General features: G+C 46.7%; 1 protein-coding gene across 1 annotated transcript in view; it reads right to left on the bottom strand.

Annotated features, from left to right (window-relative positions):
* LOC137536715 (CD209 antigen-like protein E) overlaps positions 1-18713 on the bottom strand; it is an 86865-nt gene that overhangs the window by 31423 nt on the left and 36729 nt on the right. The window contains exons 2-3 of the mRNA XM_068258940.1: positions 15285-15406; positions 13559-13669 (exon numbers count right to left, since the gene is read on the bottom strand). Of these exons, the coding sequence (XP_068115041.1) occupies positions 13559-13669; positions 15285-15375 (202 nt within the window). The 5' untranslated portion in view covers positions 15376-15406. The remainder of the gene's footprint in view (positions 1-13558; positions 13670-15284; positions 15407-18713) is intronic.

Genomic DNA, 18713 nt, shown 5'->3' on the forward strand with positions numbered 1-18713 from the left:
GAAGTTGAGCCGGCCTGGCTTTGCTAGGTGACTTGCTGGGGATTTGCTGGGCTGGGCAATGTGCTGGGGGCTTTGCTGGGCTGGGGGCTTTACTAGGGTTTGCTTGGCTGTATGCTTTGCTGGGCTGGGACCAGGAGGCTTTGCTAGGCTGGGGGGTTTGCTTTGCTGAGGGCTCTGCTTGGCTGGGCTGGGGCCCTGGGGCTTTACTTGGCTGTAGATAGGTAGGTGCCTCCAGTATAGGTTAGATAGGTATGTTCCCCCAGTATAGGTTAGATAGGTAGCTTCCTCCAGTATATGTTAGATAGGCTGCTTTCCCCACTATAGGTTAGATAGGCAGCTTCCCCAGTATAGATTAGATAGGCAGCTGTCCCCAGTATAGATTAGATAGGCAGCTTGCCCCAGCGTAGGTTGGATAGGTAGCTTCCCCCTAGTGTAGGAGGGGGCACTGGGCGGAGTGGCGGGACCAGCGGACAGATAAAAACTCACCTTCCTTCAGATCGACGCAAGCACAGCTTCCATGTGCTTCCGACTTCCTCCTTCGGCATCCCTCGCATTGGTAACAGTGCCCCTGTGATGTCATCACAGGAGGCGCTGTAACGAAGGCGATGCCCCCGGGGGGAGGAAGTCGGAACCCGGAAGCACATGGAAGCTGTGCCTGCATCAATCCGAACGGAAGGTGAGTTTTTAACTGCCCGCTCCCCCCGCCTCTCCGCCCAGTGCCCCCTCCTGCCAATCGATCCGGGGCACCATGGCAACAGGTTCCAGGCCGGTGCCCCGGATCAAAGGCCCTAGCGACACTGCTGAGCACTGCAATGGCTATAAATCACATAATGAATTCTGGACATGCCATTGTGGGCAAGTGCATGGTCTGTGGTGCTTTGCAAATATACAATCAAGATTATTCCTAGTATGTTGTCTTTTGTGGTTTATCTTTCTGTTGTTGGTCTAGACAGCTATAGTTCTAATCACTGCACAACAATTGACATCGGAAGGTGTGGGACAAGTGAGTCTAGAAGAGGTCAGACCCCCCCCCCCCCATTCTCCTTAATCGGGAATACTATCCAGTTTACTGTAGATACACTCCTGTTGAGATCTTTTAAGATGAAGTTGAGGGGGGGGCTCCTTGCTCCTTGCTGAACAGAGTAGGCAAAGTTCCAACCTTACCCTTTCTGAGTTCCAGGCAATAAACACTTTAAAATCCAGATTAGATATAGTTAGAGATGAGCGTAATGACTTAATTACGATTTCGTGAAATTTCGCGTAATTAGTGTAATTACGATTATGGCCGTAAGTACATAATCGTAATGAAGAAGGATTTCGCGAAATTCCGCGTAAGCGTAATTTTTGCGTAATTTGTGCATTACATTGGGTATCGCGAAATTATGTTTGCCTTGCATGCAACCGTTTGTAAGCGTAGTTACATAACGTAATTTCGCGATAGTTCATATTACTGTAAGCGTTAATTTTCACGTCGTTTTCGCGTTACGGAATGCTATTTCGCATATAAAATTCGCCATGTAGTGATATTTCGCATAAAAATTCGCCATACAGACGAAAATGCCTTTGGGGAAAATTTGCGAGCAACCCTGCTAACAAGTAATTACGAAATTCGCGAAATTACGAAGAAATGCGAAATTACGTTATGGTTTAACGCGAAATTACGTTATGGTTTAACGCAAAATTACGTTATGAACGAAATGCGAAATTACGCGTTGAAAATTACGCTTACGGTATTTTCAATTACGATTTTAATGGCAATTACGCTACCATAATTTCACATCGTAATAGCAAATTTCGCATGCGTAATTATAGTAACGCAAAATTTCGGCTCAACACTAAGTAATATAGAAAGCTGACAAGGGTGGGGCTATTTTTGTTTTTGGTGTGGAAGATATAAGGCAGAGGCTTTGCCCCAACTTCAAAACCCTAATACATGCACGTCCTTGCCCAGTGACCCCACCCTTTACTCTAAATTGGAGTTTAATCAACTTATATCTATAGGGGAAACTATGGACATGCTGGAGAGAAACATGGCAGATCATCTCAGGATTCGGAGTCCAGTCATCCCATGTTAAATCATCTCCCCAAAGTCTATGAGCCAGGCCTTCCCCCAAAGGCAGACCGATTGTCTCTGGTATTGGTTCCCTTGGGGAGAGGATGGGGGAATGGCTGGACTCCCTCCCCCAACCCCTTGTTTTTAGACTGCCAGGACTTAAGGATATCAAGCATTTGCTTACCAGTCTGGATACTCTGGAGTCGCAACAACACTTTAAATTGGTGACCTTGATGTTAAGGCATTGTTTTCGTCTATACCTCACTAATTGGCCATTAAGGTTTTGTTAGTTCCACCTTTCCCGATACTACTGTTTGGGGATACAATCCCCTTCTCGTTTGGTACAGTCGATTTATTGACAACCTTCTTTTGATTTGGTGGAGCCCCAATGAGACGCTACCTCGATTTTAACCAAAACTTACAGAAAACCCTGTGCTGGGAACTTGATTTTACAGGCATCAAGCTGCCATCCTAAACACACCATTAGGGCCATCCTGGTGGGCTAGATGCAATTGCTCTACCAATGAGTTTACAGTACAGGAGTTTCTGTCACGAGGAATCGCCTGGCCCAAAGGAGATATTCAGAGATGGACATATAGAGAGTACATAATATTGTATTATCATAAGATAAAGATACCCTATTACATTCTAATTAATTAAGAGCCAACAGAATCCAATTGAATGATAACAAACCAGCCAATTTCATTACAACTTATAGCCAGCAGTATGACCAAGTGATTAATATTATTAAGAAAAAAAATCCAATTCTATATGCAGATGAGAAATAGTGTTGATCGAACACCTAGATATTCAGGTTCAGATCGGCTCGGCCCAACATGGTCTAGATATTTGGGATATTCGGCCGAACACCGAGCCTAATTGAAGTCATGGGGCATCCTCGGGTCCCCATTGACTTCAATTAGGTTCGGTGTTCGGCCAAATATGCCAGACATCTGGACCATGTTCGGCCGAGCCGATCTAAACCCGAATATCTAGGTGTTTGATCAACACTAATGAGAAATTACATAGGTTCAATGACCAGGTTTAAAATGTGCTTATAAAAAAGCCCCTTCTCTGGCAGCAAGCCTTTCACCTAGGTTGTTTCAGTCATCCAGTAGAAACTCACGGCCCCCCTGGCTCTCGACCATGTTGTCTTTCAAATGCGGATATTCCACATGCAGTTACTGCTCATGCCACTGCCCTTCCCCACCAATTATTTCTAAAACAAATGGGAAGGTTTTCCCTTTACAACAATTTAGTAGTTGTATAACAAAATTGGTGGTCTATGTAGTCACTTGCACCATCTACAATCTCCAGTATGTGGATTGTACTACTACTCTTATGTGAAGCGTTTTGGATTTTTCAATAAGGTACTAGAATTTCAGGGGGCCTTAATGTTAGGTGGGATTTTAATTTTATCTATGTACAGCTTTTCAGTTTTTGTACTCTTTTTCATGACAAATTGAATAAAGGTTTTGTATGCATGTATTTTTGACTGTATAAGACTTCTGACAAGGTTGGGGGTAAAATCACAAACACTGGTTCACACGACAGCCGGGGGTCCCAGTCTCTCTCACTGGCTGGGGCCCCCAAACCACCATGCAATACCCAAAGGGAAGTGCAGGCAGGCCCTGGAACTTTCTCCACCAGGGAATTCACCCACACTGCCTCTGAACTGAATGCTAACTGCAAAACACACAATTTGCTCAATCCCAGCTAATGCACTTTCCTACCTTCATTTGGTCAGCAGGTGCCAGTCAGCCAATCAGGTGTACTGTCATACACCCTTTGCCTGCCATACCAAATCTAGCAGGAATTGCATAAATTAGCATTCAGGTGGGAGGCTTCGGTTAGACGTAATCGTAGATTCCATCTTTGGCTGACTGGCACCTGCTGACCAAATAAAGGTAGGAAAGTGCTTTAGCTGGAAGTGAGCAAATTGTGTGTTTTTAAGGTTGGGGGTAGTTTCCCCTTTAAATCTTGATTAGACGCTCTGGGATGCACGCCTTAGGGGTGTGTCTTAGAGTACAACTGCTTTGCAAGTTGTCAGTTGAGTAAGGAGGTATAGTCTAAAACATGTCAGCCAACTTTTTGCTGTACCTGTTATTCGTCTGAAAATAAAGTTTCCTTAGAGTTTTAACACCCCGGAGTGTGCGGACCTTGTGTGAACTACAGTGACTTTTCTACATACAGTACACACTATTTCAATAAACATTTGCACTTTTTTTCTGTGTAAGTCTCTCAGGATATTCTGCAATCTGGCCTATATTTGTTGCATGAGTTTTCTCCAGGTGATTCACAGATCCACATAGAAGGTCAGTATAAAAGACTTCAATATCATATTAACATTATGCTAGCAATGTACACGTTATTCCATCAGTTCTTTTCCTATTTGACCCAAACTCAAAACAAACTGTTTTGGAATAAGTAATACAACTAAAGTAGAATTGGCTACTTGGTGCACACAGATACAGTATAGAAATGTAATTATATTAATGTACCAAATAGATAAAAACACATGTAAATGCAAACACATCTTAAAGAGACACTGAAGCGAGACTAAATCTCGCTTCAGCTCTCATATATAGCAGGGGCATGTGTGCCCCTGCTAAAACGCCGCTATCCCGCGGCTTAACGGGGGTCCCTTCACCCCCAACCCACCCCCCGCAAACCTTGGTCGTCTTCATGGTCGCAGAATTTGTCTTCCTGGAGGCAGGGCTAACGGCTGCAGCCCTGCCTCCCAGCGCGTCTATCAGACGCGCATCGCCGCCTCTCCCCCGCCCCTCTCAGTGAAGGAAGACTGAGAGGGGCGGGGGAGAGGCGGAGATACGCATCTGACAGACGCGCGTGGGGCAGGGCTGCGGCGTTTAGCCCTGCCCCAATGCAGAAGTGCGTCCCCGCAATACGGAGGGGATTTTGGGGGACAGGGACCCCGTTAAGCCGCGGCATAGCGGCGTTTTAGAAGGGGCACACGTGCCCCTGCTATATATGAGGTCTGAAGCGAGATCTATTCTCGCTTCAGACTCTCTTTAAACAACTCTCAAAAAACCCTCTAAAAAGGAAGACCCAGCTGCTGCCAAGAATGTCCACGCTTAAATGCAGCACATCATCCGATTAGCAGAAACTATAATTGGCTGTAGCTTACATTCCCTGCAGGATCCTTACACTAGCAGGTGTAGAAAGAGAGTGACCAAAATTGCCTCTCACCTTTCTCACTCTGCCCACTCCATCTTCCAACTTATGCCTTTAGGGTGATATACCAGTCAGTCACAACAAAAACTTCCAGACACAAGAACAACTTCTTCCCTCAGGCAGTAGTCATGCTTAATGCAGAACCATGCTAGAAATGCTATGACTTGAAAGCATTACAGCACAGAACTAAAAATGAACACTTCTCATCCTGTTTACTACCACTTTAACTTATACTGTCCTTAACTTGTAATACCTACACTGTGGCCCATATGCAATTCATTTTTTCACCTAAGTTTTCACCTAGGTGATATTTTTAAATTTGTCAATAAAATGCATTTTAAGCCATCAGAAAGCAAGAAAATGCTCAAAATAATTTTGATAGTACTCTTTCATTAACTTTTTGGTACTTTTTTAGTTGAAAAGTGCTGGAAAGTTATTTTAATTTGAAGATGAAAAATTATCTCCTAGGAGAAAACTCAGGTGAAAAAGTGAATTGCATCTGGCCCTGTGTGTCCGTGTTTTGTTTTTGTATCTGTCTGTTCAGCAACTGCCAAGTCAAATACCTTGTAAGTTCAAACTTACTTGGCCACACAAACTTGATTTTGATACAAAGAGGCTGAAGTCCTCAATGCTCAATAGCCCAAACCATCCAGTGCCCAATGATTATTGTGCCTAGGCAAGTTTCAAATGTTCCAGATTGTTGTGCTTGCTCAGCTTATAGCTCCACAGTAATTGCTGCACCCACAACAGCTGACCCCAATTTCTGTACGGCCATGTCAATAACCACAGATGGTAATTGCATAATGAGGCAATAATCTGGATCAAATCCTAGGATTGAATGTATGTAGACTAGGGCAATAGTGTTGGGCGAACATCTAGATGTTCGGGTTCGGGCCGAACAGGCCGAACATGGCCGCGATGTTCGGGTGTTCGACCCGAACTCCGAACATAATGGAAGTCAATGGGGACCCGAACTTTTGTGGTTTGTAAAGCCTCCTTACATGCTACATACCCCAAATTTACAGGGTATGTGCACCTTGGGAGTGGGTACAAGAGGAAAAAAAAAATTAGCAAAAAGAGCTTATAGTTTTTGAGAAAATCGATTTTAAAGTTTCAAAGGGAAAACTGTCTTTTAAATGCGGGAAATGTCTGTTTTCTTTGCACAGGTAACATGTTTTTTGTCGGCATGCAGTCATAAATGTAATACATATAAGAGGTTCCAGGAAAAGGGACCGGTAACGCTAACCCAGCAGCAGCACACGTGATGGAACAGGAGGAGGCGCAGGAGGAGAAGGCCACGCTTTGTGAGACACAACAACCCCGGCCTTGCATGAGGGCAAGAAGCGTGCGGATAGCATGCTTTGTACCGCCATGCAGTCATAAATGTAATAAAGATAAGAGGTTCCATAAACAAGGACCGGCAACGCTAACCCAGCAGCAGCAGCAGCAGCAGACGTGATGGAACAGGAGGAGGCGCAGGAGGAGAAGGCCACGCTTTGTGAGACACAACAACCCAGGCCTTGCATGAGGACAAAAAGCGTGCGGATAGCATGCTTTTTACCGCCATGCAGTCATAAATGTAATAAAGATAAGTGGTTCAATAAACAGGGACCACGCGGCAACGCTAACCCAGCAGCAGCAGACGTGATGGAACAGGAGGAGGCGCAGGAGGAGAAGGCCACGCTTTGTGAGACACAACAACCCAGGCCTTGCATGAGGGCAAGAAGCGTGCGGATAGCATGCTTTGTACCGCCATGCAGTCATAAATGTAATAAAGATAAGTGGTTCAATAAACAGGGACCACGCGGCAACGCTAACCCAGCAGCAGCAGACGTGATGGAACAGGAGCAGGCGCAGGAGGAGAAGGCCACGGTTTTTGAGACACAACAACCCAGGCCTTGCATGAGGACAAAAAGCGTGCGGATATAGCAGCAATGCTTTTTGCCGCCATGCAGTCATAAATGTAATACAGATGAGAGGTTCAATAAACAGGGACCGGAAACGCTACACCATCCCAGATGTTCATTGGTCATGTTACTTGGTTGGGGTCCTGGAGTGTTGCGTAGTCATTTCCAATCCAGGATTGATTCATTTTAATTTGAGTCAGACGGTCTGCATTTTCTGTAGAGAGGCGGATACGCCGATCTGTGACGATGCCTCCGGCAGCACTGAAACAGCGTTCCGACATAACGCTGGCTGCCGGGCAAGCCAGCACCTCTATTGCGTACATTGCCAGTTCGTGCCAGGTGTCTAGCTTCGATACCCAATAGTTGAAGGGTGCAGATGGATTGTTCGACACAGCTACGTCATCTGACATGTAGTCCTTGACCATCTTCTCCAGGCGATTGGTGTTGGAGGTGGATCTGCACGCTTGCTGTTCAGTGGGCTGCTGCTGCATGGGTGTCAGAAAATTTTCCCACTCCAAGGACACTGCCGATACCGTTCCCTTTTGGGTACTAGCTGCGGCTTGCGTTGTTTGCTGCCCTCCTGGTCGTCCTGGGTTTGCGGAAGTCAGTCTGTCTGCGTACAACTGGCTAGAGGAGGGGGAGGATGTCAATCTCCTCTCTAAAGTCTCCACAAGGGCCTGCTGGTATTCTTCCATTTTGACCTGTCTGACTCTTTCTTCAAGCAGTTTTGGAACATTGTGTTTGTACCGTGGATCCAGAAGGGTATAAACCCAGTAATTGGTGTTGTCCAGAATGCGCACAATGCGTGGGTCACGTTCAATGCAGTCTAGCATGAATTGAGCCATGTGTGCCAGAGTCCTACCAGAATCCTCATCATCCTCTTGTGAGCGTTGTGATAGTTGTTGTGATGCATCATAGTCGTCACCTTCCTCCTGGTCTGCTTCTGCTGACCATTCGCGTTGAATTGTGGAAGTCCAACGTGCACCGCTCTGGCCCTCGTCAGTGGTGGCATGAAATTCCTGCTCCAACTCCAGCTGTTCCTCCTCCTCTTCTTCGTCATAGCTGCTGGGGCCAGCGTTCCCTGAGGCGGATGGCCTGATGTTGGTACCATCACACTGATCGTTTTCTCCTTCAGATTCCCCCAGTTGCATCATGACAGCTGTTTCCTTGATTTTTAACATCGACCTCTTCAGTAAACACAGCAGTGGTATGGTAATGCTGACTGAAGAGTTGTCACTGCTCACAAGCAACGTGGATTGCTCAAAATTTTGGAGGACTTGGCAGAGGTCCAACATGTTGGCCCAATCGGATCCACAGAAGCTTGGCAGCTGTCCGGATGCGCCTCGGTACTGCGCCGTCATGTGCTGGACCACTGCACTCTTCTGCTCACAAAAGCGTGCTAGCATGTGCAGCGTAGAATTCCAGCGCGTAGGGACATCACACAGCAAGCGATGGTGGGGGAGATTGAAGCGCTCCTGCATCTTGGCGAGTGCCCCCGAAGCAGTACTGGAATTTCTACAATGTTTGGCCACTCGACGCACCTTCAACAGAAGATCGGCCACGCCTGGGTATGTCCTCAGGAACCGCTGAACTACTAGGTTCATCACGTGCGCCAGGCAAGGGATGTGTGTCAGCTTAGCCAACCTTAAAGCGCGAATGAGATTACTCCCATTATCACACACAACCATGCCCGGTTTCAGGTCCAGCGGTGCCAGCCACAAATCCGTCTGTTCCTTTATTCCCCTCCAAATTTCCTCCCCTGTGTGCTGCTTATCCCCAAGGCAGATCAGCTTCAGCAACGCTTGCTGACGCATGCCAACAGCTGTGCTGCACTGCTTCCACGATCCTACTGCTGCTGGGTTAGCGTTTCCGAAAGAGGTACAGCTTTGAGATGCGTTGGAGGAGAAGGAGTCAGAGAGGTAGGTGCTGCTGTTGTTATCCAGTGGGAGGGACGGCGGTGCAGCTGTTTGCGGCGTGGGCAACACCCGCGCCGTAGCAGGTGAGGAATCGCTGCCAGGCTCCACAAGGTTCACCCAGTGCGCGGTAAGGGAGATGTATCGACCCTGGCCGAACGCACTCGTCCAGGTGTCAGTGGTGAGGTGAACCTTGCAGGCAACGGCATTCTTCAAGCTTCGGGTTATTTTGCTGACCACGTGCTCATGCAACTCAGGCACTGCAGAGCGCGCAAAGTGGTAGCGGCTGGGAACCACGTAACGTGGGATGGCCACTGACATCATGCCCTTGAAGCTGTTTGTCTCCACCTCTCGATATGGCAGCATTTCGCAGGCCAGAAGCTTGGCTATGCTGGCTGTTACTGCCACGGCCCGGGGGTCATTTGCTGGCAATTTCCTCTTGCGCTCAAACATCTCCGACACAGACAACTGAACCGTAGCGCTGCACACGGAAGGGCTGTTGGTTGTTGTGTTTGATGAACACTGGGAGACCTCAAAAGCACTACTCCGGAAAGTGACAGTGTCAGCGTCGTCTGATGTTTGTGAATGTTGTGAACCACGCAATGGCTGGGCTACTGCTGCTGCTGAGGCGGGTCTGGTGGTGAGTCTGGTGAACCCAAGGGAGGCAGTGTTGCTGGTACCCTGTCCTGCCGCGTTTGCCCACAGAGTGGGATGTTTGGATAGCATGTGGCGGCTCATGCTGGTGGTGGAGAGGTTGTTAATACTTTTCCCCCTGCTCAGGCGAGTCTTGCACACCTTGCAAATCGCCATGGTAACATCCTCAGTGCAGTCTTCAAAGAAAGCCCAGACTTTGGAGCACCTGCCTCCTTGCTGGCGATTTCTGTTTCCTCCTCTTTTGCCTCTCACTCTAACTTCCACGCTTGTGGTGCCTGAAATTGCGCGCCGCCTACCTTGTGGCACAAGGCGAACTCGTGCAGCAGTGGGTTCTTCAACAGACTCATCTGTGCTGCTGCTACGACGGCGATGTTCTCGTTCACAAATAAAATCTGGGTCTCTGTCCACATTGTCCATACCCTCCTCTTCCATCTCCTCAAACTCGTCATATGTCATTGTGGGGGGCCGCCGCCGTGGAGTAGAGCTCCCCAGAACAACCTCTGCGCAGCTCACTCCAACGTCGTCTTCCAGATCTTGTCAGCCGACCTCCTGCAATTGCAACCCCTCCTGCCCAACTTGCTCTGGGATTTGGGTTTCCGAGTCCTCCTCGGACTCGCCTTGTATTTCAGTGCGCGGTGCATTTCCCACAGTTAATGGTTGTGAATCCGGGCACAACATTTCTGGCTGTTCCTCCATTGACCTTTCATAGGTGGAAGTTTGTTGGGCTGGGAATAGCTCCTGCGAATACCCCATTGTGTCCTGAGGTAATTCATAGGACTGGTTATCTGGCAGTTGTGTGCGTGGTGTCGCTGCCGGTTGTGTCAGCTTTGTGCCCACTGGCTCCTTGTAACTGGCTGAGGACTCGGACCTCGTGCGTGATGTGCTGGTGCTGCTTAACCCACTGCTGGACGCTTGAGAGGTCATCCAAGTAATTATCTGGTCCTGTTCTTTTGGATTTGTGAGGGTTGTTGTCCTGGACAACATGGGCGGTATTGAGTGGGTTTTCTTGGGTGCTCCCCTGTGGCCTGTACGTGAACCGTCAGGGGAAACACCTCTTCCCTTGCCCCTTCCTCTTTCACCGGATTTCTTCCTCATTTCACTTATCCTTACAGTACACGCTGACTGGCAGCAGTACAGTGGCAGCACAGAAATGCTATACAGTACCACTATTCCCAGCAGCGACACAGAGCACAATGCTATACAGTGGCGGGTGAGCGGTGTACTACTGTTCCCAGGCCCAGCAGACACAGAGTGGAAGTAAACACAATGCTATATAGTCTGGCTGAGCGGTGTACACAGAGTGGCAGTACACACAATGCTATATAGTCTGGCTAAGCCGTGTACACAGAGTGTCAGAAAACACAATGCTATATATAGCGTGGCTGAGCGAGGTGCACAGTGGCAGTACACACAATGCTATATTAGTCAGGCTAAGCCGTGTACACAGAGTGTCAGAAAGCACAATGCTATATATAGCGTGGCTGAGCGAGGTGCACAGTGGCAGTACACACAATGCTATATAGTCAGGCTAAGCCGTGTACACAGAGTGTCAGAAAACACAATGCTATATATAGCGTGGCTGAGCGAGGTGCACAGTGGCAGTACACACAATGCTTTATAGTCAGGCTGAGCCGTGTACACAGAGTGTCAGTAAACAATGGTATATAGTCTGGCTGAGCGGTGTACACAGAGTGTCAGTAAACAACGGTATATAGTCTGGCTGAGCGGTGTACACAGAGTGGCAGTAAACACAATGCTATATATAGCGTGGCTGAGCGAGGTGCACAGTGGCAGTACACACAATGCTATATAGTCAGGCTAAGCCGTGTACACAGAGTGTCAGAAAACACAATGCTATATATAGCGTGGCTGAGCGAGGTGCACAGTGGCAGTACACACAATGCTTTATAGTCAGGCTGAGCCATGTACACAGAGTGTCAGTAAACAATGGTATATAGTCTGGCTGAGCGGTGTACACAGAGTGTCAGTAAACAACGGTATATAGTCTGGCTGAGCGGTGTACACAGAGTGGCAGTAAACACAATGCTATATATAGCGTGGCTGAGCGAGGTGCACAGTGGCAGTACACACAATGCTATATTAGTCAGGCTAAGCCGTGTACACAGAGTGTCAGAAAACACAATGCTATATATAGCGTGGCTGAGCGAGGTGCACAGTGGCAGTACACACAATGCTTTATAGTCAGGCTGAGCCGTGTACACAGAGTGTCAGTAAACAATGGTATATAGTCTGGCTGAGCGGTGTACACAGAGTGTCAGTAAACAACGGTATATAGTCTGGCTGAGCGGAGTACACAGAGTGGCAGTAAACACAATGCTATATATAGCTCGGCTGAGCGAGGTGCACAGTGGCAGTACACACAATGCTATATTAGTCAGGCTAAGCCGTGTACACAGAGTGTCAGAAAACACAATGCTATATATAGCGTGGCTGAGCGAGGTGCACAGTGGCAGTACACACAATGCTATATACAGCGTGGCTGAGCGAGGTGCACAGTGGCAGTACACACAATGCTATATATAGCGTGGCTGAGCGAGGTGCACAGTGGCAGTACACACAATGCTATATTAGTCAGGCTAAGCCGTGTACACAGAGTGTCAGAAAACACAATGCTATATATATAGCGTGGCTGAGCGAGGTGCACAGTGGCAGTAGACACAATGCTATATATATAGCGTGGCTGAGCGAGGTGCACAGTGGCAGTACACACAATGCTATATATAGCGTGGCTGAGCGAGGTGCACAGTGGCAGTAAACACAATGCTATATATAGCGTGGCTGAGCGAGGTGCACAGTGGCAGTACACACAATGCTATATTAGTCAGGCTAAGCCGTGTACACAGAGTGTCAGAAAACACAATGCTATATATATAGCGTGGCTGAGCGAGGTGCACAGTGGCAGTACACACAATGCTATATATAGCGTGGCTGAGCGAGGTGCACAGTGGCAGTACACACAATGCTATATATAGCGTGGCTGAGCGAGGTGCACAGTGGCAATACACACAATGCTATATATAGCGTGGCTGAGCGAGGTGCACAGTGGCAGTACACACAATGCTATATTAATCAGGCTAAGCCGTGTACACAGAGTGTCAGAAAACACAATGCTATATATATAGCGTGGCTGAGCGAGGTACACAGTGGCAGTAAACAATGCTATATATAGTGTGGCTGAGCGAGCGGTGTACTACTGTTCCCAGCAGCGACACACAATGACTGGGGGGGACCCTGGCTAGCGTGGCTGGAGAGCGAACTACCCTGCCTGCCTACCCAAAGCTAAACCCACAGACAAATGGCGGAGATATGACGTGGTTCGGGTATTTATTTACCCGAACCACGTGACCGTTCGGCCAATCAGAGCGCGTTCGGGCCCGAACCACGTGACCCGTTCGGCCAATCACAGCGCTAGCCGAACGTTCGGGGAACGTTCGGCCATGCGCTCTTAGTTCAGCCATGTGGCCGAACGGTTTGGCCGAGCACCGTCAGGTGTTCGGCCGAACTCGAACATCACCCGAACAGGGTGATGTTCTGCAGAACCCGAACAGTGGCGAACACTGTTCGCCCAACACTAGGCAATACAGTCATAATTGCAGACCGATGCCACCACTGTAATAGCAATGCTGAATTTAATTGCAGAACAGTCTTTCAATCATAAAGTCTTCATATAGATATAGGCCTGACAATGTTGTATCATGCAAAAGACAATAGTCTGTTATAAGATAATACTTTTGTTTTTTTTTTACCCTTAGCTTTTAAACCACTAATTTAATGTAGACTGACACTATAAGCATTTTGAAATGTCATATTTTCCTTACCAAGGATGACTATTGTACAGATAAGAAGTAGAATGATGGCATTCAAAAGTATGATAACTGTGCGCTGACAAGACAGAGCCTTCTTTTGTTTCTTTTGTTCCAATGCTACATCTGCAACAACATACACCAAAAAAGAGTCTTAAAAACAGTAATAGAGTCTATTTTTCTTACTTTTTTTCTACTTGTTAATGCACTAATGACAAGTCATATTAATGCAAATCTGCATAGACTTGTAAGCAGGGCCGGATTTACAATCTTGCATACAGGCAATCATATTGCTGGGGGGTGGGACCACAGGCAACTGAACTGTGTGCGGCTGGGAGAAACAATCTTGGGCGGGCAGTAGTGGTGACAGCGATTGCGCTCCTAGCTTTTGAATTGCAAAATAGGGAATTGCAAAATAGGGACATAAAGAGACCCGCCTTTGCAGTGAAAGGGCCCTGGAAGGCACGTGCTAACAGTGTCTTATGTGAAATCCGGCCTTGCTTGTAAGTCTTGTGTTTGCATGGACTTGCATATTAGGAAAACTAGACAATCCCCTCCCACCCATGCCACACCTCAACATGCCTAATCTCTTGCTAGCCTTCGCTTCTGATGATTAGAGATGGCCCGAACATCAAATTTACAGTTTGTGAATAGCAAATGCGAATTTCTGTAAATGTTCGCAAACCTACTATTCGCACCGGGCTCCATAGACTTAAAGAGAACCCGAGGTGGGTTTGAAGAATATTATCTGCATACAGCGTCTGGATCTGCCTAAACAGCCCAGCCTCTGTTGCTATCCCAAACCCTCCTAAGGTCCCCCTGCACTCTGCAATCCCTCATAAATCACAGCCACACTGCTGACAAACATCTTGTCAGAGCTGGCTGTGTTTCTATAGTGTCAGTCTGCTGCTCTCCCCGCCTCCTGCAGAACTCCGGTCCCCGCCTGCATCCCTTCCCTCCCTGCTGATTGGAGGGAAGGGACGGGGGCAGAGACCGGAGCTATGCAGGAGGCGGGGGTGCAGCTGAGACTGACACTACAGATGTAAATACAGTCTCACAGCACGGCTGTGATTTATGAGGGATTGCAGAGTGCAGGGGGACCTTAGTGGGGTTTGGGATAGCAACAGAGGCTGGGCTGTATAGGCAGATCCAGCCTCTGTATGCAGATAACATTCTTTAAACACACCTCGGGTTCTCTTTAAATGGCAGGCGAATGGCCATTGACTTTAGTGGTTAATAGCAAAGCCTCCTTACATGCTAGAAACACCAAATTTGCACGGTATGTGGATAGGGACATTGGGTAAAAGAGGAAAAAAAATTCAAAAAGACCTTATAGTTTTTGAGAAAATTGATTTTAACGCTACAACAGGAAAAAAGAATACATTTAAATGCGGTAAATGACAGATAATTTAGCAAACTAATGGTAGTGTAAATTTACATATATCAAAAGAAAGAGCAGTGAATTTTATGACGGGGTTTCCAGGGGGAAACCCTGTGGAAGTGGCAACACTTTGGTCAAGCTACGCTGTACAGCCACAATATGGCTGTATAAGGAGCCCTGGAAATTCTACCAATTTTTTAAACTTTTTTTATGTTCAGAGTGTGGGAAATTAAAAATTAAATGATGTGGGGTCCCCTCCTCCCGAGCCTCTTTAACCCCTTGTCCCCCATGCAGGCTGGGAAAGCCAGAATTTTCAAAAAAATGTCTTGTATATCTTAATGTTTACGAAAAAAAAATTACCTGGGTGTCTTGCTTCACTAGAACAATCAAGTTGCACATTACTTGAACCCAGAGGAAGACTCAAAAGACAATATTCAGCATGAGCCCCCATAGTCACTAATGTATGAGTGCACAAGAAGTCTCTGTGAAATCAATAAAATACATTGAATTATTGCATGGACAATGAAGCAAAATACAGGATATATGCCTTAGGTTACATTCACAATGGGGAGCTGCATTGCGTTTTCTGTAAAAACAGAAATGAAACGGAGTAGGAAAGTCGCATCACATTATGCATTTAGTGCGGAGCATACAGCAAGGCATACAGTACATAAAAAGTATGCTTCACTGCCACAGTTAATGCTTGTGTTATGCAGTAAGGGACTGCATGCATTGCATAATCGTGTTATGCCCAACAGATCTGTCGCACCACACTGCTAACCACATGTTGTGAATGCACCAGTACAATATAATTGCATCACCTAAGAATAGGTTTATACTTTTTACTCCACTAGGCCAACATTCTTGAAGGCTCCCTTCTGTACATAGCAAGATACCTTCGCATTTGTAGAAGTTTCTCCCAGTCTGTGTGAAGCTCCCTTTTCCATGTTGAGCCCCATTCTTTCATATACAGCTTTAGCATCCCCATTCAAACTTTAGCCTTCTTTTCCATTTGCCTCCTCTTCCATGTCTGGTTGCCCTTTGGCAGGGCCGCCATCAGAAATTTTGGGGCCCCTCACATATCATTAGCCACCCCATGGATATCTTAGTGGAAAATAAAATGAAAACCAGGGGGAACAGGTATGTTTAGTGGGCTCTCTTCATGCCCACTGCTCCCCCGTACTTCTCTGTAGAGATGGCCCGAACCTCAGATTCTTATCGGGTTCATGAACTTCTGCAAAAGTTCGGTTTGCGCCAATTTTTTGCGAACCGCAATAAACTTCAATGGGGAGGTGAACTTGGAAAACTAGAAAAATTTATGCTGGCCACAAAAGTGATGTAAAAGATGTTTCAAGGGGTCTAACACCCGGAGGGGGCCATGGCGGAGTGGGATACATGCCAAAAGTCCCCGGGAAAAATCTCGATTTGACGCAAAGCAGCATTTTATGGGCAGAAATCACATTGACTGTTAAAAAGCAGGCCTAAAGTGCTTTAAAACATCTTGCATGTGTATAGATCAATCTAATCTATAATAGTATCATCCTGATTCAAAACTTCTTGCTTATAGATCAATCAGGGAGAGGAATTAAAGTACTGCTTCACACTGACACACCAAACTCACTGTGTAACGCACCGCAAACAGCTGTTTGTGTAGTGACGGCCGTGCTGGACTACTGCGCACCATGACGAGATTGCTCTTCCTCAGGTAATGTCTGACTGCCTTATCAACTTTCCATGGTTCTTTCTCTACCATTGTTAAAGCTTACATCTATTTTTTTGTACATTACATTTTCTGTTTGCGGTACAGTACCTGCAACGAGAATCTATTATGGAGGGCAAGTCTGCCATTGTGACCATGGGTAATGGCCCGGGAATCTTGGTTCTATTCCGGTCCGGAATTGGAGCCTAAGAAACGGCTACCACCACACATCCAAGGAAGGCAGCAGGCATGGCATGCACGTCCCGAGGTAGTGACCAAAAATAACAATACAGGAGGACTTTCGAGGGCTTGCTGTATTTGAAATGAATTAACTTTAAATCCTTTAACGAGAATCTGTTATGTCGGACAATGATGGCACCACTTGCCACAACAGCTAGGTATATGCAGTAATGAGGTGGGTTCACTGAACAAAACATCTAGGTACATGCAGTGATGAGGTGGGCTCACTCAGCACAACAGCTAGGTATATGCAGTGATGAGGTGGGTTCACTGAACACAACAGCTAGGTATATGCTGTGATGAGATGGGTTCACTTAACACAAAAGGTAGGTATATGCAGTGATGAAGTGGGTTCACTCAGCACAACAGCTAGGTATATGCAGTGATGAGGTGGGTTCACTGAACACAACAGCTAGGTATATGCTGTGATGAGATGGGTTCACTTACCACAAAAGCTGGGTATATGCAGTGATGAGGTGGGTTCACTGAACACAACAGCTAGGTAAGTATATGCAGTGATGAGGTGGGTTCACTGAACACAACAGTTAGGTATATGCAGTGATGAGGTGGGTTCACTCAACAAAACAGCTAGGTATATGCTGTGATGAAGTGGGTTCACTTAACACAAAAGCTGGGTATATGCAGTGATGAGGTGGGTTCACTCAACAAAACCGCTAGGTATATGCAGTGATGAGGTGGGTTCACTTAACACAAATCTAGGTATATGCAGTGATGAGGTGGGTTCACTCAACAAAACAGCTAGGTATATGCTGTGATGAGGTGGGTTCACTTAACACAAAAGCTGGGTATATGCAGTGATGAGGTGGGTTCACTCAACAAAACCGCTAGGTATATGCAGTGATGAGGTGGGTTCACTTAACACAAAAGCTAGGTATATGCAGCGATGAGGTTGGTTCACTCAACAAAACAGCTAGGTATATGCTGTGATGAGGCGAGTTCACTTAACACAAAAGCTAGGTATATGCATTGATGAGGTGGGTTCACTCAACAAAACAGCTACGTATATGCTGTGATGAGGTGGGTTCACTTAACACAAAAGCTGGGTATATGCAGTGATGAGGTGGGTTCACTCAACAAAACCGCTAGGTATATGCAGTGATGAGGTGGGTTCACTCAACACAACAGCTAGGTAAGTATATGCAGTGATGAGGTGGGTTCACTGAACACAACAGCTAGGTATATGCAGTGATGAGGTGGATTCACTGAACACAACAGCTGGGTATATGCAGTGATGAGGTGGGTTCACTCAACAAAACAGCTAGGTATATGTAGTGATGAGGTGGGTTCACAGAACACAACAGCTAGGTAAGTATATGCAGTGATGAGGTGGGTTCACTGAACACAACAGCTAGGTATATGCAGTGATGAGGTGGGTTCACTCAACACAAAAGGTAGGTATATGCAGTGATGAGGTGGGTTCACTCAACACAACAGCTTGGTATATGCAGTAATGGGTATTACAATGTGCAGCTGCCTATCACACACACAGGTAGTCACTGAATGTGCTGGGCCTGGCAGTGGCACACACACAGTATGAATTACAAAAGCTGTCTATGCAACACAATTGTCAGTGGGACACACAGAAAAAAAAATAGATCATAAGAATAAGATTAGCTCTCAAAAGAGCTGTTGTGGGGTGCTATTATAGCAATAAGAATCAGCCAGGAGCAAGCTAACAAGCCTAACTAATCTTTCCCTAGGAGAAACAGTCTGCAGCAGCTTGCCCTTTTCTCACTATAGCAGTCACACAAGTGAGTGTAATGGCTGGCGCTCCCTGCCTTATATAAGGGGGGAGTGGCTCCAGGAGTGAGTGTAGCCTGATTGGCAAC

Source organism: Hyperolius riggenbachi, chromosome 10 (genome assembly GCF_040937935.1).
Source record: "Hyperolius riggenbachi isolate aHypRig1 chromosome 10, aHypRig1.pri, whole genome shotgun sequence".
Taxonomy (NCBI): Eukaryota; Metazoa; Chordata; class Amphibia; order Anura; family Hyperoliidae; genus Hyperolius; species Hyperolius riggenbachi.